The 25664-nt window shown below is 36.7% G+C and overlaps 3 protein-coding genes and 1 long non-coding RNA gene across 7 annotated transcripts; 3 read left to right on the top strand and 1 right to left on the bottom strand.

The window, feature by feature from the left end:
• The first annotated feature begins 1767 nt into the window (after positions 1–1767).
• LOC131426368 (zinc finger protein 721-like) lies at positions 1768–15684 on the top strand. Of its 2 annotated transcripts, none has more exons than XM_058589051.1 (2): positions 1768–2436; positions 13152–15684. In XM_058589051.1, the coding sequence occupies exon 2, from the start codon at positions 13189–13191 to the stop codon at positions 15385–15387; it is 2199 nt and encodes a 732-aa protein (XP_058445034.1). In that variant the 5' UTR covers positions 1768–2436; positions 13152–13188; the 3' UTR covers positions 15388–15684. The 2 variants fall into 2 exon arrangements, with proteins under 2 accessions (XP_058445034.1, XP_058445033.1); XM_058589050.1 differs by lacking the exon at positions 1768–2436 and adding an exon at positions 12439–12660.
• Positions 3273–7231, top strand: LOC131426370 (zinc finger protein 227-like). 2 transcript variants are annotated; one of them, XM_058589056.1, is made up of 3 exons: positions 3274–4564; positions 4643–4778; positions 4842–7231. In XM_058589056.1, exon 3 carries the CDS (start codon positions 5012–5014, stop codon positions 6317–6319), a length of 1308 nt encoding a protein of 435 aa, XP_058445039.1. In that variant the 5' UTR covers positions 3274–4564; positions 4643–4778; positions 4842–5011; the 3' UTR covers positions 6320–7231. The 2 variants fall into 2 exon arrangements, with proteins under 2 accessions (XP_058445038.1, XP_058445039.1); XM_058589055.1 differs by having other exon boundaries at positions 3273–4778.
• A 207-nt stretch (positions 15685–15891) lies between the features above and the next one.
• LOC131426375 (uncharacterized) lies at positions 15892–16691 on the top strand. Its single transcript, XR_009229075.1, has 3 exons — positions 15892–16062; positions 16126–16387; positions 16455–16691. It is a non-coding gene; the product is annotated as an uncharacterized LOC131426375 (long non-coding RNA).
• LOC131426374 (zinc finger protein 239-like) lies at positions 16691–19608 on the bottom strand. Of its 2 annotated transcripts, XM_058589062.1 has the most exons (4): positions 19364–19608; positions 19259–19302; positions 18774–19183; positions 16691–18690 (listed from the first exon to the last, which is right to left on the bottom strand). In XM_058589062.1, the coding sequence occupies exons 3-4, from the start codon at positions 18833–18835 to the stop codon at positions 17673–17675; spliced, it is 1080 nt and encodes a 359-aa protein (XP_058445045.1). In that variant the 5' UTR covers positions 18836–19183; positions 19259–19302; positions 19364–19608; the 3' UTR covers positions 16691–17672. The 2 variants fall into 2 exon arrangements, with proteins under 2 accessions (XP_058445045.1, XP_058445044.1); XM_058589061.1 differs by having other exon boundaries at positions 19259–19608.
• Between the last annotated feature and the right edge of the window lie 6056 nt (positions 19609–25664).

The raw sequence follows: 25664 nt of genomic DNA on the forward strand, positions 1-25664 counted from the left end.
TCGCAGCAAGTTGCTGTCGAGACGTCAGGGACGGGATCGGACTTCCTCCCAGAAAAGACTGAGGATGTCCACACGTTACCGTTAAGCGAGAAAACGGATTCAAGCTAAACAACAGCTTGATTTATGTCGACAACCCACGTACACAAAAATCACCCAAGTACGACGAAAATAGCCTTTGCAGGCAGTCCGTTAGCGAAACGAGAGAAAACGCAACCAAGTAGCACGAAACTAGCCTTCTTCAGGCAGTCCGTTAGCGAAACGAGAGAAAACGCAACCAAGTACCACGAGACGAGCCTTTTGCAGGCAACCCGTTGGCGGAACGAGAAAACGCGTATCGAGGGATGCAGTTTTGTGGAAAGACACATCGGTTACGAATCATGAGAAAGGAATAACCAAGTAGCAGTCCGAGCAAACCAGGACAATGGCAACAACACAGCTAACAGGCGCAAGGTGGAATTGCATGGGAGCAAACATCGGGAACCACGATAATTGCAAAAGGACGAAGCAAAGCGCACATGTTTCTAGCAAGCTGCGAATTTTGGTTCATAAGGAGTAAATACAACCGCACACAAGGATATCGTGAGAGTATTAAAGCCTACACAGGCCTGCCGTTTGGTCAGATCGGGAGAAACTGACAGTCGTTTAAACAGCTATGAGTTACACCAGCTACAAAGTTTCACGAAAACACGAGACCGGAAGAAACTACCCATTCCTGGATTGGTGTCGACGTCATGCAAGATCCAGAGCAGTCAGAATTCGTAAATCGGATCGGGTAGACAGTTGTAATAGGGGTCGTTATGACAATCCGTACAAAAGTAACGCGATTCTGGGCGCGGTAAAACCCTTGCATTGGGCTCATAACGATCGAGGGACTAAATACCCCTTTTCCTCTACGACAGTGAACCATTTGTTACAAATCAATAAGCTATCACAAATACATTGTTTAGTTATATCTTCATTGTTAATTCAAACCTATTTAGCACTAAAATAGGTTAAGAGTTTATTGAATGTTCTGCCGTTACAACAGGACTTTCGTGTTTGTTGTATAAGGACTTACCCGGAGACTAATAGCCATAAGTTAGTTGGCGGTAATCGCGAATTAGCCAGAATTCGCTGGCGTTATTGTATAGATTTGTGGATTTGTGTCATTTAGTTTTGTGAAGCTTGTTCCGTACAGGAACATGTTACGAGCGTTGATTGTCTTAAGCATCACGTTCAGAATGCGATGTATAGTCTCCGGGGGACTTCTTTGTGGTGTTGGCTCATAAATTTCTCATGATTCGAGCTTTCGCCGATTCATGAGAAATTTTTCTGTAACGGCAATGTTGTGTTACAGTTAAGTTAGTAACTTAAGGTTCATAAGGGGTTTGTGTTAAGCGTGTACGAAACACTCTGCATTAAAACAGAGACAATAGTAAATTACTCGCTTGAAGAGCGAAACGGTACAGATGATTATTTTGAATACACCGGCCGGACGGAGAAAAAAAATGACAAGTCAGTTCTTTTGTAAGACACACACCGGACGACCACGAGAAAGGATATCAACCAAGACTGCGAAGGTGAAACTAAAACAATCCCTCGAGGAGAGACTCGACCGGCAGCGTTGCGGATTGACTTACTCGACTGACAGCGAGTTCCGAACGGACGGAGATCATCTTTCCCACTTCCATATCCGCTGGAACCGACCACGACCGAGATCTGTTCACAGCACAGATATCCGGAACCATGCTTGCGCCGGAACCAGCTGCGATTGTGTGGTAAGTCCCACGAAAATAACAAATGCTGGAGTTTAAATGGTGAACTGATCCCCGTAAAATACTGGCGCCTCCGGGATGCCAACACGTTCGCCGAGATTCGTCGCATTTTGGAACGCAATAGCAAGCATTTAGGAGGCACGAAACACCGATCAGCAACTACGATTCATCGGACTCTCAGGAACGGGACAACGTACTTTCACCTAATTACAGTGTCAAGTGTAGAAACAATAACGCCAACCCTGGACCAACTTTGTGGCAAAATGCTTCACACAGATCGGGTCAGCTAAGCCACAAACAAGTTGATGGCAATGTGTTCGGTTGGGTTCAACAGAGTGCTCAGGACAGTTGCGTTACTAGTGCCAAAGAATGTTTAGCGAGCTTTAATGAAATTGAAAGTTGTTAGTGTAATGATAGTGTCAAGTATCATTTAGACTGTTTGAGTGCGTGTGTGTATGCTCGCCATCGGGTGGAATCTCTTTCGGAGGAAGGGGAAGAGGCTCATGTGCAGTTGGTGCCAAATCCAATTGTCATACGGGGAGCAGGCAATATGACAGTTTTCGGTTTGAGCAACCGGTTCAACGTGCAATTCCCCGCCGGTCTGGTTTCGCGCGTCGCCCCGGAGGAATTCAAGACGGCCAGGAGGGCAGCGAGCTTTGGCAACCTGACGACAACATAAATGGTGAGTGCACCGCTTTTTCTCACTATTGCCTCTTGTATATGAACCGTTGATTATTGATTGGTGGGTAATTATCGCTTTGGGCAGAGGGACTAATGTCTTCTCTATATTGACAGATGTTTTTCTAACAAGGGCCTAACTGCAAATGACAGTTTCTCTTTATTTACTTTTTCTTTCTCGATTGAACGGATTGATTTTATATTTGACGCCTTGACATTCGCAAAACTTTCAGGTAAAAATCAAATGCTTTCGATTTATATTGAAAACTTTCAAGAAATTTCAGTAATGGCTCTGTAATAATCAAAAGAAAAAGTAAACAAAGGGAAGCTCTCGTTTGCAGTTGGACTCTTTGTCGTGGGACTATCGATTTGTATTATTCTGCTAGTCTTTAAAATTTTCAAGCAACCTTGGCAGAACTAATGTTACCCAATGCACCATCTAAGTTTCGATATTTGATCCTTTTTTTAGGATGACGATTGAATTTTATGGGAAACTCATATAATTTTAATCATTTTGTAGAATTTTAGGATCTGGTACATAAATTTTCATTTTAAAAAGCAACTTCTTTTCCGTGTAATCATGTTTGGTTTTATAAGATGATTATGTTGACCAATATCGAGATCCACAATTTTTTTCTGTTCAGTTGAAGTTATTTTGAACGCTGGAGAAATAAATTAAAAGGCAGTACGAAGCTTTTTTTTATCATATCATAATTTCCTAATCAATCGTAATTATATAATAAAAATAAGGTGTTGTAGACATTTTCTGAACGATTTTACAAGTGAAAATTTGTTTTCCGTTGCATTTTGACAGATAAGCGTGCAATCATCATCCTCGCACACGTACGCCTCTAGTTGTGAAACACAACGTTATATCGCTTATTCCCAGTGAAATTTGTAGACCCGCATAAGTCCGATCATCGGTCCGATTATCGGACCGATTGAGCACGATATGGGGCCGATTGTAGCGCTTCGATCGGCCCGTCATCGGACAATTCTGCACCATTTGCATCAACCGCGTCGACCTAAAATAGTTTTATGTTTACATTATGTATCGCTATAGAAACAGAGCGAAGTAACATCAAACAAGGCATTTTCGAGCCGACGTATCCCCGATAGGGTGTGAAATACATTCTTTTGTTTCGATCATAGAGGCTTTAACCTTAAGGTCATTTGCCTCTTAGGGCCAGAAAAACTCTGGCCCTATGTTCGGAGTTGAAAATCCAACCCCGATATATCCCATCCTCTGCGTATCAGACATCCGCTCTCTGCTTTGGTATTTCTTCACTCTTTTGTTCTATCGATACACTATGTAAGCTTGAAACGCAGTCAAAAGCTTTCTTGCACGATGCGTCCGATGCTCGGATTTACTGGGTTAGAACGAAGTATTTTTAATTCAGCTGTTTTTCAAAGAAGGACGTATCTTACAAAAGTAAACAAATCGAGGTTCTCTCTCCTACCAATAAATGCTTCAAAATCCTACAATTTTGTCTAAAAATTCGTATTCTACAAAAATCCCAATCTTAGTAATACAAAGAACTATAAAAGACGAAACTGTCATTCCATCTGTTTACGCAAGTTTCGCCCTCCGTGTTCCATGCCAACAAACAGGGCGATACTTCAATTGCTAGTAAGGAAGGGCGAAACTATTTATTTTCTTTATTTTAGATGGTTACCGAACCTTTTATTACTGGAAATAGTAAAAGAGACAATAAAACTACTCACAGATTTGTCTTAGTAGCGAAAACCAGCCAATTTCATGAAAAATGCGCAAGGGCGTATCTTTATAATTCACACAGCAAGTATAAAAGTAAACAAATCGAAAAAGGGCGAAACTCTTTTTATGTTGATTTATTCAGTGGATATAGAAGGAAAGTGGTAACATTTGCGTGCCTTTTGAAGATAAACTAACAATTCATCGACTAATCATAAATTGATCAGAGAATATACGATAATTTCTAAACACGATTTGAAACCAAAGTCGAAACATTCATCGATGATTTTCTCCATTTGCTGTCAATGTTAGATTCGCCGTTCTTTGAAAAACAGCTGAATTCGGAAATTTGTTTTATTACAATCTCGTCTGGCATCTCTGGTTGTTTTGTGTTGTTTTGAGTTTAGTAAATTGAGTGGTAGGTAACTAATTCAAAAGAATATATTGCACAACAAAAACAACGACAGATTATTTCTCGATCAACTTGAACTGCTAGGTTCTGACGAGTCGAAAACGAAACTCAAAGAAGATAATCAAATCATATGCAGAATAACGATTGCTAGACACCGCAAAGCACTTCAATGTGGGTAGAAAGTGTACGATTGGAGTAACTGTAATATAATTATGCAAAGGTGATTCAATTCTTTTCGGTTTTATGCACAGATAATAGTTTCTAAAGCTTTCTGTATTTTTAGTTAAATGAAATCCTACCATGCACAGGAAGTAACCATACTACACGGTTTCGTTGCAAAAAACGATAAACACGTTTGAAGTACAATAACTGTATTCATATATCAGCAACCGAACGCTTAAATGCACTCAATGCTAACATAATTTTTAGAGTCTATTAAATCTCATCAAACACATGTCTGCTCATACAGATTATTATAAGTATAAGTGTGAGGTGTGTGACAAAGGCTTTAACAATCGTACAACGTTTAAGCAGCACGGATACATTCATAAGGGTGAGACGCATAAATGTCCCATATGTGGCAGAGAGTTTGCCACAAAATCTTACCTGACCACACACCGACAGATTCACAATGATAATTACAAACATAAGTGTGTTGTGTGTGGCAAAGGATTCACGTCCAAAGCACACATGAAAGATCACCAAAACATCCATACAGGTGAGCGACCTTATCAATGCAATGTGTGCGAAACCGATTTTGCCAGTAGACGTGTTTTCAACAAGCACATGTCTAGACATACAGAGGTATATAAGTGCGATGTGTGTGGCAAAAGCTTTTACGACTCTTCAGCGTTGGGAGACCACGCACGCATTCATACAGGTGAGCGGCCCTTCAAATGCATCGTGTGTGATAAAGATTTCCGAGGCAAATTACATCTTGCGTTGCACATGCATCTTCACACGGGTGAAAGGCCGCACAAATGCACTGAATGCGAAAAGGATTTTGCCACTAGATCCTCACTTACCAAACACATGCGTGTTCACGAGAGTTATTACAGACATAAGTGTGATGTGTGTGGTCAAGTATTTAAGGTCAGATCACTCTTGAAAGATTCATTCATTCACAAATGTAAACGGCCTTACCAGTGTACCGTGTGTAACAAAAGATTTCCTGACGAGGAGTGTTTAACGGCACACGTGTGTATTAGTAAGCGTAACCGCTCGTACAAATGCAGTATTTGCGAAAGAATATTTAGATCCAAAAACGGTTTATGTAGTCACATGATAAAACACACAGGAAATTACCGACACAAGTGTGACGTGTGTGGCAAAGGCTTTCTGTGTCTCACAGAGTTTACGGCCCACAAACGCATTCATACAGGTGAGCGGCCGTACAAATGCACTGTATGTGAAAAAACTTATTCCAGTAAAACTGGTCTTACTGGGCACATGTCTATCCACACTGGTAATTATCGATATAAGTGTGATGTGTGTGGCAAAGGCTTCATCTGTCTTACTGAATTCACGATCCACAAGCGGGTCCATACAGGTGAGCGGCCGTTCAAGTGCACTGTTTGCGGAAAAGATTTTCTCAGGAAGAGTGCACTTATTGGACACACTAGTAGAAAACATACCGGCGTTTATCAATATGAGTGTGATGTGTGTGGCAAAGGTTTTTGGGACCGTTCAAACTTCAAGAGACACGAACGCATTCATACGGATAAGGAAAAGGTTTTCGTTGCGACATCTGTTTCCGAATGAACGGAATCAAGTTCAATTAGGCAAGTTTAAAATAAAAACAATGTTGTGTAGGTGGCTCAGTTAATTGCATCAGTTCATAAGAAAGGTGTCAGGATATGGTGTAAAAATATTCACACTACCAAGAGGCTGTGCAATACAAGCTAACGACTGGACCAAACGTAAGCGATATGTTAGGATGAATATAATAGATACAGTTCTTGAAATCGAAAAAAAAATCAGAGCACCCAACAGATACTAGTACGCATTTCTAAAGTACTTCAGATCAAAGACGTTTGGTAAGAGGACGAAATTACGAGGAACCAGATAATATCTTAAAATAAATCAAAAAGGAAAGGCTATTGAATGGTTATAAATTACTCGAAAGAAATTTATGTTTTCACAGTTAATCATTTCCAAGTTGTTGCGAATACGAGCGATGTGAAGATACTACGTCTATTATTTAGTTTCCTGTATATCTGCTATCCTTAAGCTGTGAACTTGTGAACATATTTTTTGGGGGAGGAGCGAGTAGAATTTTAATGAACAAGTTTTTTTTCCTAACAGCAATTATTTCTAGCAGTACATGTTGAGTGTGTCTTGCAAAAAAATCCTTTAATCCAGGACTCAGGTAAGTGCAGACTCAATTGAATTCCGATGACTTATTTCGTATGTCCAGCAAATCTTCCAAGGTAATCGTTTCACCGACCTGCCCCGCTTCAATCCAATGACTGCATCAAATGGATTCAAGCATTACGATGAAACTTCCTTACTAATCTAATCTTAATCTTATCACAATTAGCCATTTATAACTGCGACATTCTAGATGATATCTAAAGAACCAAAAAATAAGAATAGACATTTTGTAATATATTTAAGTATTGAATTCTTTATGCCCCGTTTACACTTCTGCTGGCTGCCAGCATGCTGGTGTCAGTGTACTGCCTTCTTAGAAAAAAAACGTTCAACGGTGGTCCTTCGTTGGTCTAATACTTTGGATCATTGGACCACAGTTGAACGTTTTTTTCTAAGAGGGCAGTACACTGACACCAGCATGCTGGCAGCCAGCAGAAGTGTAAACGGGGCATTAAGGTAGCGCTTCGCCGTGGTCAGGTCGAAGCGAGACAACTCACTGCTTCCTCTTGCTTTGTCGCCGAAATTTCACCCTAAATTGCAAATTTCTCCAATACTAAGCCGATTCACGAAAAATCAAAAACATACGATTGTAGGTAAATGATTTTACTATGCATTTGGCGAAAAATATTAGTTAGAAAGCTTTTCTTTCGCAAGATTTCGTGCGAGTTTTGTTAAACATTTTGTTTTCTTTTTTCCTTTTCTCGCTATAAACAACTCGCATATGTAGGGATGTGCTACGTTTTCAACAAAGCGTCAAAGCTAGTAGTGATGAAAATCATTACTGATTTCTGGTTCTACTGAAACATGAATAGACATTATTTTACAAAGTAGTAACACTTACTTACATTTTCTACTCATCTATATTCAACGTTTACGCAGAGAGAACGGACAACGAAAACAAAAGAAATGTTGTTAGCGTCTACCGCATGTAGCATTTTGCACACCCCAATGCATGCGTGGACATTGTGTGCGTGCGAAAAAATAAGGAAAAAACTCATTTATTTTTATAACTCGCACGAAATCTTTCGATAAAAACGTTTATCAGGCACAATTTATATACGAATCGATACAAAAATTATTTATCTAGAATCGTATGTTCTTGGAATTTCCGTTTTCTTCCCCGTTTTCTCACAATTTTGGGTAAAGTGCATGAAACCCCGGGATAGGCAGCGAACTCCCGTGACCACGGCGAAGCGCTACCTTAAGGACGAAAAAAATCTCTGTATAGACTTCATAGAAAGAATTATGCATAATACAAGAAATTTACAATATTAGGGAAACAGCCACTGTTGCAAAACGCAAAACCAGGTGGTGCGACCTGTTGTTTGCTCTCAAAACCGGTCCGTCCGCAATTGAAGAATCCAACCAACACTTTTGCGATCGCTGCGCTGCCCGAGTGGCGAGCTTTGAACTAAGCGATGGTGATAATTTTCAGATTTTGCTTGAAGATTCGAACAAAATGCAGGGTTTTTATTTTTTTTCTTACGATTCGAATACTAACATACCAAAACGTGTGAAAATTTGGTAAAAAAATCGATCATTTATGATTCAGTAACTTTCCGTGGTATGTTTGATTGATATTTATGGAGAAATCGTAACATGAAATACCAAATTGGAAGAAATGAGGTTGGGTTCTGTTTTCATATCTGGGATATTCTTTGATTTTTGGGTTGGATTTTGAGATTAATTGATAAATTATGATCAAAAGTTTTATGACTAGTCTATTTACTCATGTTTTACCATCTAAATCAAATCTGTATGTGAACTGAAAATTTCAAATTTCATCCGAGATTGTCAAGAGTATAGGACAAATTGAAATCATATATTTGATGACAACACGTGAATAATCGTTTTTCTTACCCATATTTGTAAGGTTTTGCCATCTGCATTCTTTTAAACTCAAGTAAATTGAAAAATTCGTCAAAAATTTTTCTAAATACATGGGATATGTCAAAACAATCACCATAACGCTATCTCGTGGTGACCACGCTGATTGGATTGTTCAATAAATTTTTCATTATGGGGTCATCTCCTTAGTTTTTACTCGGCTTTCAATTGGCATATTATCGTAAAACTGAAATGTAGAGGCGCTGCTTGTTTAGAGATCTCGGTTGATTTTTCAGAAGGCCGTAAAAGCAAGTGACAGTTTCTCTTTGTTCATTCTCTCTTTCGATTATTGTGACGTGATTAAAAAAGATTTTCTTGGATTTCACAGTTCAGTTTGAAAGTCGAAAGTTTCGGGCATCATTCTATGCAAGGAGTTAAGTGATAAACGTGTAAACCGCTTGGTAATTAGTAGAAGAGAAAGTTAACAAAGAGAAACTGTCACTTGCTCTTACGGCCTTCTGAAAAATCAACCGAGAGATGATACTTTCAGCAAGAGCTGTCAAATCGGTAGGAAAATTTCTGATTACTCCCCCTTTTCAACGATTTCCTATGACAACGGGCAAATTCATTTAAAAAATCATAGTACAAGTTTAAGAAAAAAATTTTACTCTGAGGTAGTAATGTTGATCTTAGTTCATTGTGCGAAATCTACCGTTTATTCAGAATAGAGCATTAAACTTGGTTTGATACCATTTTCCAAATGCCTGGAAATAACAAATAAAGTATCCAAAATAAATAGTACTCGATCGCTATACATTCTATTACTCGAGAAATCAACATTACACTGGTTTCTGTTGAAAAAAAATTTTAATCCGAAAAAAACTAAACTTACCCAATTTCACACATTTCTGGAGATTTTCCATGTTTAATCGTAGTTTACACTTAAAAAAGAACTTTTATTGCTGATATCTATTTGTACTCTTGAATGAACGATAAAAATGTTGCAAATCACTACTGCCGATATGAAAATTTCCGAAAGAATCCTCCTTTTCTTGGCTCCATTTTTCATTGGCAGGTGTCGCTACCAGTAAATCGGTTTTGCGACAATGTGCCAATAACTATTTCGCTTCTCATATATCTGTATATATATATATATATATATATATATATATATATATATATATATATATATATATATATATATATATATATATATATATATATATATATATATATATATATATATATATATATATATATATATATATATATATATATATATATATATATATATATATATATATATATATATATATTTGGAGCAGGAAAAAGCCCAATGGAGCTGAAATAATAATCTCTCACTCCAGCAGGCATAAAACCTCCTCATCGTTTATATCAACAGATTACAACAATCCAACAGATACATGTATGTACTTAATACTATCAAATAAAACTAATCCTAGCTAACTAACTCTGACACTAAACCCATCGGGTGATTTTGCATTAAAACTACAGAAGAAAAGAGATATGCTTTAAAATGGGAGGTAGAAGGAGGGAGTGGTGAATGAGAGTTGGCGAACGAAACGGGGTTAGGTTCGGCATGTAGATCTAATTAGTGGTCGAAAAGATGGTGGAAGACGGATAAAAAAAGAGGGCTAGCAAACGAGGTTAGAACCGACATATAGATCTAATTAGTGTTCAAAAAGATTAGAGAAGAACGATTAAGAGCGGAGAAGAGGAGATACAACAGGATTAGTTACAACGAGCGAATTTATTAGTTTTCAATGGAGATGGTGGAGAGAACAAAGGGATGATCGAGCGGAAAGAATTAACATTAGTATTATAACTGCAAAAATAAAGAATCATGGAATAATCGTTGTATCGCATTACGAGATGACTACCATTGTCAGGATAACCATGCCAGAAAAGTCATAAATACAAATAGTTTAGTCGACGACACGACCTGCCAGTCGCCTATCGAAACTGTATCGCAAATTTAACTACCCCTCAGTAACTGGTAATGTCAAAACGAAATCTCTTGGAAAAATGTTGAAACTGGCAGCACAAGTTGATAAATTATTGATTTTGAATAACAGTTACCATAACCTTGGTTACTGGTTTTAAACAGATTTTAGAATGTAAACAAAACATATTTTGATGCCATTCCACAAGACGATCGAGGACAATTTTGGCCGCTGCCAGAGGCTTACTTTCAATTCTAGTGGGAATCATGATGGCTGATAAAAATTCGTTTCCAAAAAAATGAAATTGGGATTACCGACTGGCTTTAAGATCGTCTTCTCGCGGTAATTTGCAAGTGCTCCAGCAAGCATGTGGTGTTGATGTGATAATCGACGATAATATGAGGAAAAAAAATGATGCACCATTTTGCGTGTCAAATCACAATTCGTGGGTAAAAATTGGCCGATTGGTTCTGTGTGTGATGATATATTCTACGGTATTTGGCACTCAAAACAATAGTTTCATACTACTAACTATGAATGATGATATATTAGAAGGTGTTTGATTGCAGCGAAAGGACATACTAAATAAATAAACAAAATGATCTTGAAGTTATCGAAAGTTTCTGACTATAGATAAAGGAAGATAACAAATAAAAAAAAAATCGGTAGCAAGGATATACTAGTAAAAATATACATGTACATTTTTTAAGATCATCTCCAAATGTTGTTTAAATACTGTGTCTTCGTGAAATTCAGTTTTTCATTGGAATTTATCCATAATTTTGTTTGGTATTTCATGGACATGTCTTACGAACACGTTTCTTATTTTCTAAATAATGGGTGAAAGAAACCAACATTTTAATGCAAAATGGCTGGATTGATTTTGTTTCCACAAAAGTTAAAAAATATCCCAGGTGAATGTTTTTCATTAATTGTCCTAATGCTGGCTGACTTACGTTGCCGGTCGGTTAGTGAAACGCTGACGCTACTGTTTGGGTTTAAGGGTATTAAAAAGTTACAAAATTCATACAATACACGATTTTACAACTATTTATCAAATAATTTTATCGAATGGAAAAGTGAGATCCGTAATATGGTGCAGAGATATGTTCAGTTGCATCACATTAAACGCCTCCGGGGGAAACACTTGGCGATGCTGCTGTACTTGCAGACTGTTCAAGACGGAGAAAAAAAGAAATCTGTATCAGCTAAATGAAAAAAATTAAAGATGTTTGGAAGCGTTTAGAATCGTCGATTTGGTTGATCCATATTCTTGAAATGCTCTCAGGAAGTGGAGCTGAGAGCAGAAAATTAAAATTTATAGATCTGTTCCACAAATTTCTCAAACAATTTGTTTATTTTTTCTGGGGCTCCTTTTTAACTAATTCATAGCAACTTAAACTGTGTTGCCCAAAAATATTATATTTATCATTATCAAGGGGTCGCTACATTTGTGGTAACTGGCGGTAAATCGCTCACGAACACTTTTTATTCCGATTTTTCTTCGGAGCGTCTGTTCGTGTCGTCGGTTTAGACAAATCGTAGTCTTTGTTGTCTAGTAATTTATACAATACAGATGGTGAATAGCCATATATCATGATTGTTGCTACTATTTAAGCGTATAGTTGAAATGACAATGAAAAACATGGTTACGATTACTATAGTTTTTTTTCTCAGTGTACTTTGAAGTTTGAAACCATTTCACGTGATTGTTCAAGTAATTTCGAACGCGAATATTTATTTGTGTGTAGGATCGAAAACTTTACTAATTTTGTGGCTGAAGTGATTTCTCATTAGAAATAAGAAAACAAGTGAATCAATAACTGACAATATGCAGAAAAATGAACACTTACGAGAACATTTCGACGTATGTAGCGAAGAGTTCGATTTAGATCAGAAAGTATTCGATTCTGATATCGGTAATGAAATTACTCGCAGGTAGGTAAATTGTAGCAATGAATTCGACGTGAACATTTCAAAAGGACCTTAAAACAATTGACAGATTCTCTCTGTTTACTTTCTCTTTCGATTATATCTGCGTTATTACGCAATTGTTCGTTACATGTATAATACTATTACAAAGCTGGAGATATTTTCTTTCATTCTATATGCAAATTTGGTAAGTGAACGTGAAAATGTAGGTGTTATTTACTGAAGAGAAAGTAAACAAAGAGAATCTCTCATTGGTTTATGTGCCCTTATGAAATGTTCACGTCGAATTGTGTGACCATACTGGAAATCCTTTTGTTTACTTTTTGTTAATTATATGGGGCTTTATAAAATTTGCTAGCATTACTAGTAATGTTATGGTTTGAACGTTTTAATCGAACTCTGGTGATTTTTCAAAGGGAAAGGAAATCTGTCATTCACAGTCCCATCAGGGTTTTTCTAATTAGGTATTACTTCTAAAATGTTACGTTTTTTTTCAGTGATAACAAACCTGACCATGCACCGGATGTGGTAACAATGAAAGAGGAACCATCAAATAACTCGAAAGAGCCATTCACTGTAACAACCGATCCACCAAAGCAACAAGAATGTCCAATCGATGACAAACAATCCGCTATGCTTCGTTGCGACATTTGCGATAAAACATTTGAACATAAATACAGGCTAATTAACCACATGAACATTCATACTTCTACCAAACCATACACATGCGATATATGTGGGAAAGGATTCCACCATAAGCAGTCATTGAAGCTCCATACACTCATTCATACCGGTGAACGGTCGTATAAATGCACTGTATGCGAAAAAGGATTTTTTGCTAAAACTACTCTCACCCATCACATGAATGTACACACAGGCGAGCGGCCGTATAAATGCAATGTTTGCGGAAAAGATTTCGCCGATAGTTCTAATCTATCTAAACATGTGTCTATTCACGAAAGCGAGTACCGGTATAAGTGTGACGTGTGTGGCAAAGGATTCCATCATAGTTTCAGATTCAAGAGCCATAAAAGCATTCATGCAGGCGTAGTGTACAGTTGTACCGTATGCGAGAAAAAGTTTACCATCAAATCTAACCTATCGAAACACATGTATATCCACAAGGATGACTACAAATGTGATGTGTGCGGTAGAAGATTCACAAGCAGATCTCTTCTGGAAAATCACAAGTTCACTCATTCTGGGGAGCATCCTTACAAATGCACTGTTTGCGGAAAGATTTTATCCACCAACTCTAACCTAAAAAAGCATCTGTCAATACATAATGGTGATTACCGTCATAAGTGTGAGGTGTGTGGCAAAGGATTCATAGTCAAATCACACCTGAAAGCCCACCAAATCTATCACACCGGTGAACGGCCGTATCGATGCACTATATGCGAGAAAAATTTTACCAGTAGCTCTAACCTAACGACCCACATGTACACTCACACGGGTGAATACCGGCACAAGTGTCAGTTGTGCGGCAAAGGATGCACGAACAAATTTCAACTGCAAGCGCACGAACGAAGACATTCGGGTTATCAGTGCACCGTGTGTGAAAAACGGTATACTAGTTTAGCCTATTTCAAACTGCACATGCGCCTTCACGATGTCGGTGGCTTTAAATGTAACATATGTGACAGAAATTTCAAAACCAAACGTAATCTTACTATACACACGCGGAAACATACGGGCGAGCGAAAATACAAGTGCGATGTGTGTGACAAAATGTTTGATTACCGCTCCCAATTTACGGTACACGAACGCGTTCATACCGAAGAGCGCCCCTTCAAGTGTAGCATATGTGATAGAACCTTCCGAAGCAATACCAATCTGACCAAACATATGTTCCTTCACACCGATGAGCGGCCCTACAGTTATAAGTGTGAAGTGTGTGGCAAAGGTTTCTATCATCGTTCAGCCTTTATGAACCACGCTCGCATTCACACGGGCGAAGTTTATAAATGTTCCATATGCGAAAAGGTGCTCGCCAGTCACCCGAGCCTTACGCAGCACATGTTAATTCATAAGGATGATTACCAGCATAAGTGTGATGTATGCGGCAAAGGATTCAGAATCAAATCACGCTTGAGGGAACATCAAAACATCCACACGGGACAACGTCCTTACAAATGTTCCGTGTGCGGAAGGGGGTTTCTTTCCAACTCGGTCCTAACCAATCACATGGCCATTCACACGGGTGACTATCGTTATAAGTGTGAGGTGTGTGGCAAAGGCTATCATAATCATTTGAAGTTTAAGAATCACCAACGCTTCCATACGGACAAGAAGTATAAATGTTCTATATGCGAAATGGTTCTACCCACCGATACCAGTCTATCCAATCACATGACTAGTCACACTGGTTATGTTCGGTATGAGTGCGATGTTTGTGGCAAAGGATTCAGTGTACTTTCACACTTGAACAGACACAAATACACGCACGCGAGTGAGAGACCGTTCAAGTGCGTCGTATGCGACAAAGATTTTAAACTCGAAACAACTCTTGCCAGCCATATGCGTGTTCATTCGAACGAGCGGCCACATAAATGCACTGCGTGTGAAAAAAGTTTCCACACTAACTATGGTCTCAAATCGCACATGTTGATTCACACGGGTGACAGTCGGCATGAGTGTGATGTGTGTGGCAAAAAATTCACCAGGAATTATTGCTTGAAGTTACACAAACGCATTCATACAACGGAGTCAGCATCAGATTGCGCCGTGTGAAAGAGCAGCCACATGTGCTTCGTGCTGCGTCGTAACTCAAGAACCCTAGAACTCGACTGGCTATTGTAGCAGTCAGTAGGCTTGCTACTACTTAATATAGTATGGACATGTACGACTGAAAATGGATTAGTGAGAAGAATGAAAAAGAAATTTAAAAATATACAATCAGTGCTCATCATTCATGAATAAACGGTGAAGTAGAGTTAGAGTTATTGTTTCTAATAATGTGTATTCCATGAGCTAAACATGATGGAAAGATCATGTGCTAAATCCAGCAAACGTGTAAAATAATCTTTAAAAAAACTATCAATTGTAAAAAAAATAAACTTCATATTAAAAGTTGTAAAAAGCGTTTGAAGGAGGGCGAACCTTGACTGATCGAAGATTTATTGTTGCTTGGATGTCTGTTCTCTGTTATCTTAAGGACAAATCGTGTTTATTTTCGTCAGTTATAGTGAAACCAAATACAAATTATAATACGGAATGCTCCGACCAATTTTCGAGGACACATTTTGCGCTATGTGGTACACTGTTAGGATACATTGTCAGAGTGACAATGTACTTTATCAAATTTTCCATACAACTGGCAACGCTGAAGAGTACAATCACCATAGTTACTGTTTATTATTCAGATCCCTGTTAAATCAGAAAAATTTTGCTCCTGGGACTTTATAAGTAAATTGAAAAGCGTTTTATATTCTTAGTAATTTAGTAATTAAAAGGCATTTTTTCTGATAGAATATAACATTCCGTGGAAATGATCAATAAATACATTGAATATAACGATGAGTCCAGCATACGAGGGCAAACTTTTTTCGAGGTTGAGCCGTTGGAACACATGAATAATGATTTAGAATGAATTGCTACGTTATTCAGAGGCATATTGTGGGTGTCCCTCGTGCTACTGCACTCAACAATCCTCAATAGTATTTACAGTGCGAACTGTTCTAGACGGAAGTAACATAGACGAACAAGAACGCCAAATGGGTCCCAAGATACGGTATGATTTAAATTAAAGCAATATTTTTCTATTGCTTAACATGGTGCATTTTTATTGGGTCGCGCAGCTGTTGCAGAGTTGCAGTTTTTAGGTTTTATTAAAACGTCCAAGGAGAAGATTGATCACGTTACAAAATTGACCTGGTGAATCGAAAGTCGATTTCGAAACCGTCCTTGTGATGGTCTCTATGATGTTCAAAACCAACGAAGTTGAAATTTGATTGAGCTCCGTTTGCGTATTGGGAATGATCTTCAAAAAGCAACCTTTTTGTCTATCCTAGTGTTTCCGAAACTCTCCTTTCCTCTGCGGCAGTGCAACGAAACGTCTTTCGCCTTACCATGTATTGTCGCGCACTGGTGGGTTAAAGGGATCAATTTGGAAATCACTGGTATATCCATTTTAAGCGAACAATCAAATTTGTATGGTAGATGGTAACCAAATTAAGTTTTCATGTATAATTGTGAATTGTATGCCATGTGGGGTTCGAAGACCAGAAATATATAGCTCATTTTCGACATTATAACGAGTTCCGCAGTTTAATTTAATTCCGCTCTCCGTTATTTATCCGCTCCGAATGTATGGGACCTAGTGGTATTATTATTTGTATTTGGTGAAACTACCACAGAACAAATTCATCAAGATTTATTAGTTTATCCTGGTTGTTTTTATTCTGGATACAGACTACAAATTGCTTTTCGGTTACTTTTATAAACCATTCTACTTATTATAATATGATTCTTTATGCAAATATGACACGAAATGTACATTTTTAATAGCAATCATGTTTAAATATCAAACGCAATACTACCAAAAGCTGCTATTGTTGTTACATCATTTGTTACTATTTTTACGTTTACAATAATTTTGCTACACATGAGCTCAAGATAGTAAATTATAGAGGACGTTGAGCATCCTTCGTTGCTCGTCTTGACTCAATGTGTCTAGTTAAATAGTTTGTCTAATCCTGGTTACACATGGTCTATTTATGAGACCACTCTCCTCTGTAAGTGTGTATTCGTGCTCTATCAAGTGTGATCTGTTGTTGAATTCTTTACCCCACTTTGAGTATATTAGAATTGATTCTCTACGCATATACGGTGGCTGTTATACAACCAATCACCTGAACGATTGCGCTGGTGTTTCTCGAAGTAATTTTTGCCTGCCGAAAGCCTCATTTACAGTACCTTTGTCATTGCGTTCATATCTCTCAAAGGCATCACATTTATGAAGATGCTCGGTTCCATGAGTACGTTTTGGTGGGAAAATCTTTTCCGCATATTGTCCATTATTTGTACTGTTGTTCATCAGTATAGATGTGCTCGGGAATCTTAAAAACTGCGCCCCCGGTGAATTCATTGCCACACAATTCACGCTTGAACTGAAAATCACCGGTGCCAATAGACTCATGTCCAATAAGAGTATGGCTGGTGGCAAGGTCCCGATGAGTCTTCATATGTCCAATCAAATTTTCTCCGCGATTGAATGTTTTCTCACAGATGGTGCATTTGTGAGGTCGCTCTCCGGTATGAATATATCCGTGTACTTTCAAGTGTGATGTACTGCGAAATCCTTTGCCGCAAATGTCACACTTATGCCTGTACTCACCATTATGAATATACATGTGAAGCGTTCGATGAGCGTTGCTGATGAAGTCTTTTCCGCATATTGTGCATTTGTACGGTCGCTCACCTGTATGACCACGCATATGTACCTCTAGTTGACATTTATAAATAAAACCTTTATCACATAAGATGCATATGAACGGGCGAACGCTAGTATGCATGAATTCGTGCTTCTTCATGATTGAACGATACTGAAATCCTTTCCCACATTGGCCACAATTATAGCGATACTTGCCCGTGCCGGAAGGCATGTCTCCGGTGAGACCAAGTTGAGAGGTACTTGTATGAATGCGTTCGTGCTTCTTCAAGTTTGATTCCGTCTGGTAGTCTTTTCCACAAACATCACACCTATAGGGATTACCCGTGTGAGTAGTCATGTGTCCAGTTAATCCTTTTTTGCAACTGAAACTTCTCCCGCAAACGGTGCATTTGTACGGTTTGATACTGGAATGAACCACCATATGCTTTCTTAGGACACTCTTGAATGAATATTTTCTACCGCAAAGGTCACAAGTGAACGGTTTCTCGTCGCCCTCGTGTTTTAATGTGTGTTTTACAAAACAATGTTTCCGGACGAATTGTTTGCCACATATATGGCAATGGTATTCCTTCGGAGAATTGACTACTGGTTCATTTGATGGTTCTTTCTTGACATCTTGCGCATCGTAAAATGCCTTTTCACTGTAAATATGACAAGCTTTAGAGACTAGAGCATCATTAACCCATATTCAAATGTTGACTTGATATTCAGACATTTAGCTTACCCTTGGAATATTTCGTTTATGTGACCGGTTGGCTTTTTTTCTAAACTTTCATTGGCTTGCATGTTGTTGACTTTTTTTCAAGCGTTTCTGGTTTGATCCTTAAATAAATCGGCGATTTATTATGTTTTTTTATTGTCACATCTAAGCTTAAATTTGAATTTCCAGCACTAATGTTTACCAGAGTCTCAGTTATACTGAGAGTAGTGCGAAGAGTGGAGCTAAAACCCGCATATGCATGGCTGCCAACCGGCTGACTAAACGCTGCCAGCGGGCAAAATATGGCTGGCAGCCATTCTGGTGACCGACTGCCTCACCGCTGCCAGATATACAACTCAAACGATACAACCGCATCCACCAGCATTTTTCCCAGCCCTCTGCTATGACGTCATGAAGCTGTGGCCAGCATCATTCTGCAAAAACCAAAACAATGAAGAAGAATGGCTAACAAAAATCTGGATATTGCAAACTATTTGTTTATTCAGTACCCTTTAAAGCACTTCCCCGCAAATTATCGATCAGAATATCATCACTACGATAAGGAAATTAAGATTTTACTCGAATTGAAATGCTCGAATGTTTGTTTACCGTACTTTGAGCGCTCTGATTGCCCACCAAATGCCCCAGATGTTGGCCACGCTAGCACTTGCTGGAGCGCCCTATCCTTGCCACCGGGCTGATTTTTCCACATTGAAATCTTTGACATTTTCAGCGAAGGTGAGAAGATGAAAACGCTCGGCTAACTTAGATACAGGCGACTTTGTTTTGTCAAATTAAGTTTGACAACCGTCACTGAATCAATTTTGGCCTGGTAGCCAAAACGCTATGCGGGAAGCAAGATGTAGAAACTAACTACACTGAGCTAAATTTTCTTTTTCACATTATATGATATTCTAATGATTTTGCACTATTAGCATTTCCAATCATAGTTACAAGATGTGTTCAACATCATGTCAAATATATGAGATAATCTTATGAAACATAAAACTCTTCTCTCACGTTATTTTTACAGGATTTCCATATAACGAATGAAATTTCCAGTCTGAGTCAAATTTATTGGCGCGTCTTATAACCATTACTAGATATCCGAACAACATACATTGGAACAATTTATGAAGCGCATATTATATTCACTTCGAATTTATTTATATAGGTTCATATATACCATATGACCAGTTTTATAAAATTTATTTATATATATATATATATATATAAATATATATATATATATATATATATATATATATATATATATATATATATATATATATATATATATATATATATATATATATATATATATATATATATATATATATATATATATATATATATATATATATATATATATATATAAAGGGTGATTTTTTAAGAGCTTGAGAACTTTTTTAAACAATAAAACGCATAAAATTTGCAAAATCTCATCGGTTCTTTATTTTAAACGTTAGATTGGTACATGACATTTACTTTTTGAAGATAATTTCATTTAAATGTTGACCGCGGCTGCGTCTTAGGTGGTCCATTCGGAAAGTCCAATTTTGGGCAACTTTTTCGAGCATTTCGGCCGGAATAGCCCGAATTTCTTCGGAAATGTTGTCTTCCAAAGCTGGAATAGTTACTGGCTTATTTCTGTAGACTTTAGACTTGACGTAGCCCCACAAAAAATAGTCTAAAGGCGTCAAATCGCATGATCTTGGTGGCCAACTTACCGGTCCATTTCTTGAGATGAATTGTTCTCCGAAGTTTTCCCTCAAAATGGCCATAGAATCGCGAGCTGTGTGGCATGTAGCGCCATCTTGTTGAAACCACATGTCAACCAAGTTCAGTTCTTCCATTTTTGGCAACAAAAAGTTTGTTAGCATCGAACGATAGCGATCGCCATTCACTGTAACGTTGCGTCCAACAGCATCTTTGAAAAAATACGGTCCAATGATTCCACCAGCGTACAAACCACACCAAACAGTGCATTTTTCGGGATGCATGGGCAGTTCTTGAACGGCTTCTGGTTGCTCTTCACTCCAAATGCGGCAATTTTGCTTATTTACGTAGCCATTCAACCAGAAATGAGCCTCATCGCTGAACAAAATTTGTCGATAAAAAAGCGGATTTTCCGAATGGACCACCTAAGACGCAGCCGCGGTCAACATTTAAATGAAATTATCTTCAAAAAGTAAATGTCATGTACCAATCTAACGTTTAAAATAAAGAACCGATGAGATTTTGCAAATTTTATGCGTTTTATTGTTTAAAAAAGTTCTCAAGCTCTTAAAAAATCACCCTTTATATATATATATATATATATATATATATATATATATATATATATATATATATATATATATATATATATATATATATATATATATATATATATATATATATATATATATATATATATATATATATATATATATATATATATATATATATATATATATATATATATATATATATATATATATATATATATATATATATATATATATATATATATATATATATATATATATATATATATATATATATATATATATATATATATATATATATATATATATATATATATATATATATATATATAACTTTCAATGGAGGTCATACGAATAGCAGATAATTGCCAACTACTATACTTTTCTTTGAGGATTCAAGCTATACTAGTATTCCATTCGGTAAGGGAGCACCTCATGATATTTGCGAAAGAGAAGTGAGATCCCGAGACTGAAAATAAAACAATGAATCTTACTAGACAGATAGAGTAATGAAATGTACCGGATATATATTTCATGGTCCGTTAACGCATATCCTTGAACGAAGTTGGATGAGCTGTCTTGTCAGCGATTTAAAATTACATTGAGATGCGAAACTTCCTGAAAAAAATGGTCTGGAGCAGTTGATGACTATCGAGGACACAACTATTCACGACTTTCATCGGATTTCCATATAAATTATATGGGATATTTTTTTAGCTTTCATTATGATAACGTCCATTTAGATTTGACGTACACATTAAATAAAGATTATAAGTTTCCATATAATTTCTATGAATTATATTCTGCATATGATTCATATGACAAATTTAATGAATATAGAAAAGATTTTCATTTCAGTGTAGGTTATCACATTTGCCTATAGCCTACACCGAAGAAAAATAACTTAATAATTTCATAAGTCACTTATGAACCAGCACAATTTTGATTTTATTGAAGACTTGTGCCTTCAGTAAGCACACATATGAACTTCATAAGCATAACTTATGAAATTCATATCAATGACATATGCATTCCTTAAAACACAATTTATGATTTTTATAACAGTCTACCTTGTGAAAATGTCATTCCTTATAAGAACAATCAAACCAAAAAAATGGAAAACGAAGACACCGTTGTTTTGCTTCAAAACTTTGTGCAAGACGCACCATCTGAAGCGTGCGAAAAACTTTTCCATATTTCGAAATTCCAATTTATAGAGTTTGGAGATGAAGACATAAATTCGTTGGCTTCAAAATATCCCGTTCTTTCAGAAATTGTTTGGAATTGGATTGCGAATTGGAAGAAAAGAAATGTAAGTCTCTATACATTATTTTATTTCATGATAGTAACACTTTGTTTATGCATGACACAGCAAGTAGAAAATATTGGGTTTGTGGAGGAAAATCTTGTTAATCCGGACTCGTTTTTATATGACTTGAATATATACTCTGAAAAGATTTCTAAGAAATCCCAATATGTAGACATTCATCATTTGCTATCCACGAAATAGGAAATTATTATGTATTCAGACTAAATGAAATTTTTTGTAGTAGGTAGGTGCTTTTTGGTTGATAAATAATGTAAAGAATAAATTCTGTATTTTGAAAATTTTAAGTGTTTTTTGTTATATATATATATATATATATATATATATATATATATATATATATATATATATATATATATATATATATATATATATATATATATATATATATATATATATATTATATAAAATACATTTACCATGAAAATCAGTAGCAATCGTCATGAAACCCATAAGAAAAAAACGATGAATTTCATATGTTGGGGTTATGGAATATATAAATAACTTATTACATTCGTATCTACATTTCTACATTAATCGTAAGTCTACCTCACGAACTTCATAAGTATGATTTAGGAAATCCATAAGTACGTAAATGAAAATTTTTTTCTGAAGGTCATAAGTTTGACCAATGATTTCCATATGGTAAATTTGTAGAGAAATATCATAAGTGTTTCTTATGGATTCAAAAGCTTTTTTGCGTCCGTGATGTGCATGAGTACAATTGTCATTTTTTATGTGTTATTAGCGGCCCTTACACGACAATTATTTTTGTCATTTTTAATGATGACTAAGTAATAATATTTCAAATTTTCATAGAAAACTCGTCACTACTGCACCATACACGTTCATTAAAATAATATTATTTTTTAGTATTGGCACTTTCAATGATCGTGTAAGGTCCGCTATTAGGTTTTTATTACCGTTTGCTAACCTCAATTCATTTGACAATTCAGCAGTACTGTTTACATACTCGCAAGGTATCATAAGACAGATATCAGGCAAGGTCCATGGAAGCAGTACTGATGAACTGTCAAGGACGAACGCTAAAAAATCAAATGACAATGGTAACAATGACTGCGTAATGGATACAAATTTATGGCCATTCTGGATAAACTATTCACTTGACAGCTAAAGTCATCAGTCGGTTAGCGATAACTGAATATATAATCTTCATCACTTCCTAGCCCCGTGAAGAGAGTTTGCTTGCAATGAATTGTTTTGTGAGAAGAACGACGTTCAGACCACGAGAGAGAAAATTCTATTCACGGCTTCTGTGCTTCATGAAGACTCTAATACCAGCACACTGTACCATCTGTGCATATGTGGAATATATTTGCTTCCACTAGCGTTCTGTTTGTGTGGTTCTTTATGGCTGGAAAGACGTTCCATTGGGATCGGTGGAATTGTTCGTTCATAAAGCAATGTAAACTATATATTCATTCACCGGTGAATGAATATTCCAAACCCTGGTCCTAATACTTCTCTAAAATCACACTGCGCATAATGGCATGTTCTAAAAAGACACTCGGCCAACTAGTCCCCTACTTTTACTTGCGGGTGGGCATCAGTTTGAGTACAGTGCCTATAACCGGAGTAGCGATAGCTGTACAGAATGATAGCTTTGTTCCAAACCATCAAACAACCAGTCAAATACAATGTAAAGTTAACGAAAAGGCTAACGTTTCGGATTAAGACGTCGTCACTCTGGGTAATGTAGGATTCAGACGGTTTGCCTTCTTCCGTCAAGACGTTACGTGTGAATGGCTCCAAAAGAATGCATGCAACTAATGTTGACGGTGACAGCGACGGAAGGAAACGAATCGTCTGAATCGTACATAAAGGCTCTCTACACAGAAAAAAATAAATTGTGATATCACATCAAAATCGCTGCACAACATTGTTTAAGTAGATTGTTGTAATATAGCACACCTATACACCTTATTGAAACGACGTATGAGTATTGATGTGATTAAGGAGATGTACTGTACTTATTGTAATGTAGCACGACGTGATAAAAAAATTGCGTGACGGCAATCGATGTGACCACAAACAATGTGATTAAAAACAACGTAATTGCAAACTATGTATTTCGTGAATATAGGTATTATTATAAACTTATTTTAAACATTCACAAAAACATAAAATGTGGGATTTTATATGAAAACAAAACATATAAGGTAGGATAAAGTAATTTTTATTCCCATTGGTTGAAAATCGTTTCGTTTGAAATCGAAAATAACTCAGTTTCGAACTTTACTGCTATCAACTGCAGCTTAGCTACAAGCGTAACTTGCATTCTTTTAAATGCATTACTAATGCCGTTTTTCATTAACAAGTACTGGTGGCGTAGATTGCTCTGGTTTTGCATTTTCGAGCATAAATGCAATATTCTGATGGTGTTTCATTGCCATTTGATTGATTGAAAGAAAAAACATCGAGCTCTGATACCGGCACTGGAAATAGAGGTTATATTAGGGAAATTAGTATGAATGAATTTCTGAACATTAAATCCGTGGCAGTTATAGCGTTGAAGGAGTACTAAATTTAATCAAACGCACTGAGATATTCATTTAAACGTGTTTTATTTCTACTGCTCTTCATAGGACAATGGAGGTGTGTGTGGGGGTCTCTCTATGGTTGAATTACCTAATGCCTCACAAAATACGAAGGGTCATCTAACATTATTTTCTCTATAGCTTACAGCGTTAATGATATTCTTCATTACAAAATATTTCATATTACTTACCCAGAAAACGGAAAAATCTTGTAAGTTTTCCCTGAACTTACGAACTCATAGCTCACGAATGGCTAACAAAGTTTGACACAAACAGCATTGCACTGGGGAAAAAAACACTTTAATTTATTGATGCGCGCAACAGTGTAATATCACACAATTTCTAGGGGAAGTATAGATGTGCATTAATTTCAACGTGTTAATAAATCTAAAAGTGTAATAACACACATTTCGTAGGACAGAATTTGACACGAACAGAATAATATCGACGTTCTCATGCTTGATATTACATTATTTGATGAAAATTGTTTACTCTATAACATCCATTGCGATATTATGCCGATTTGCACACAAGATTCAAACAAATTGATGTTTATAAATTCAGTACGTTGTTTTGTTGTAATAATAGAAGATTGGCACAAATCTCCAAATATCAAGGGGAACGTGCCATTCGAGCCAATTTGTTCTGATTCCTGATTCCACTTATGAAAAAATGCAATATTGTCTCCAATTAACGAGTACGTCTTTATTTCAAGCACGTTAGTAAAAATTACATCGAGGATTATTACAACTTTTTTTGC

This window comes from Malaya genurostris, chromosome 1 (assembly GCF_030247185.1).
Source record: "Malaya genurostris strain Urasoe2022 chromosome 1, Malgen_1.1, whole genome shotgun sequence".
In the NCBI taxonomy this organism is placed as follows: domain Eukaryota; kingdom Metazoa; phylum Arthropoda; class Insecta; order Diptera; family Culicidae; genus Malaya; species Malaya genurostris.

Excerpts from the sequence above, each read along its gene's own strand:
- LOC131426370 (XM_058589055.1), top strand. The coding sequence starts at position 5,012 with ATGTCTGCTCATACAGATTATTATAAGTATAAGTGTGAGGTGTGTGAC.
- LOC131426368 (XM_058589050.1), top strand. The coding sequence starts at position 12,554 with ATGCAGAAAAATGAACACTTACGAGAACATTTCGACGTATGTAGCGAA. Across the intron at positions 12,661-13,151 it reads GGTAATGAAATTACTCGCAG|TGATAACAAACCTGACCATG; the intron begins GTAGGTAAATTG and ends GTTTTTTTTCAG.
- LOC131426374 (XM_058589062.1), bottom strand. The coding sequence starts at position 18,835 with ATGCAAGCCAATGAAAGTTTAGAAAAAAAGCCAACCGGTCACATAAAC. Across the intron at positions 18,691-18,773 it reads ATAAACGAAATATTCCAAGG|TGAAAAGGCATTTTACGATG; the intron begins GTAAGCTAAATG and ends TCATATTTACAG.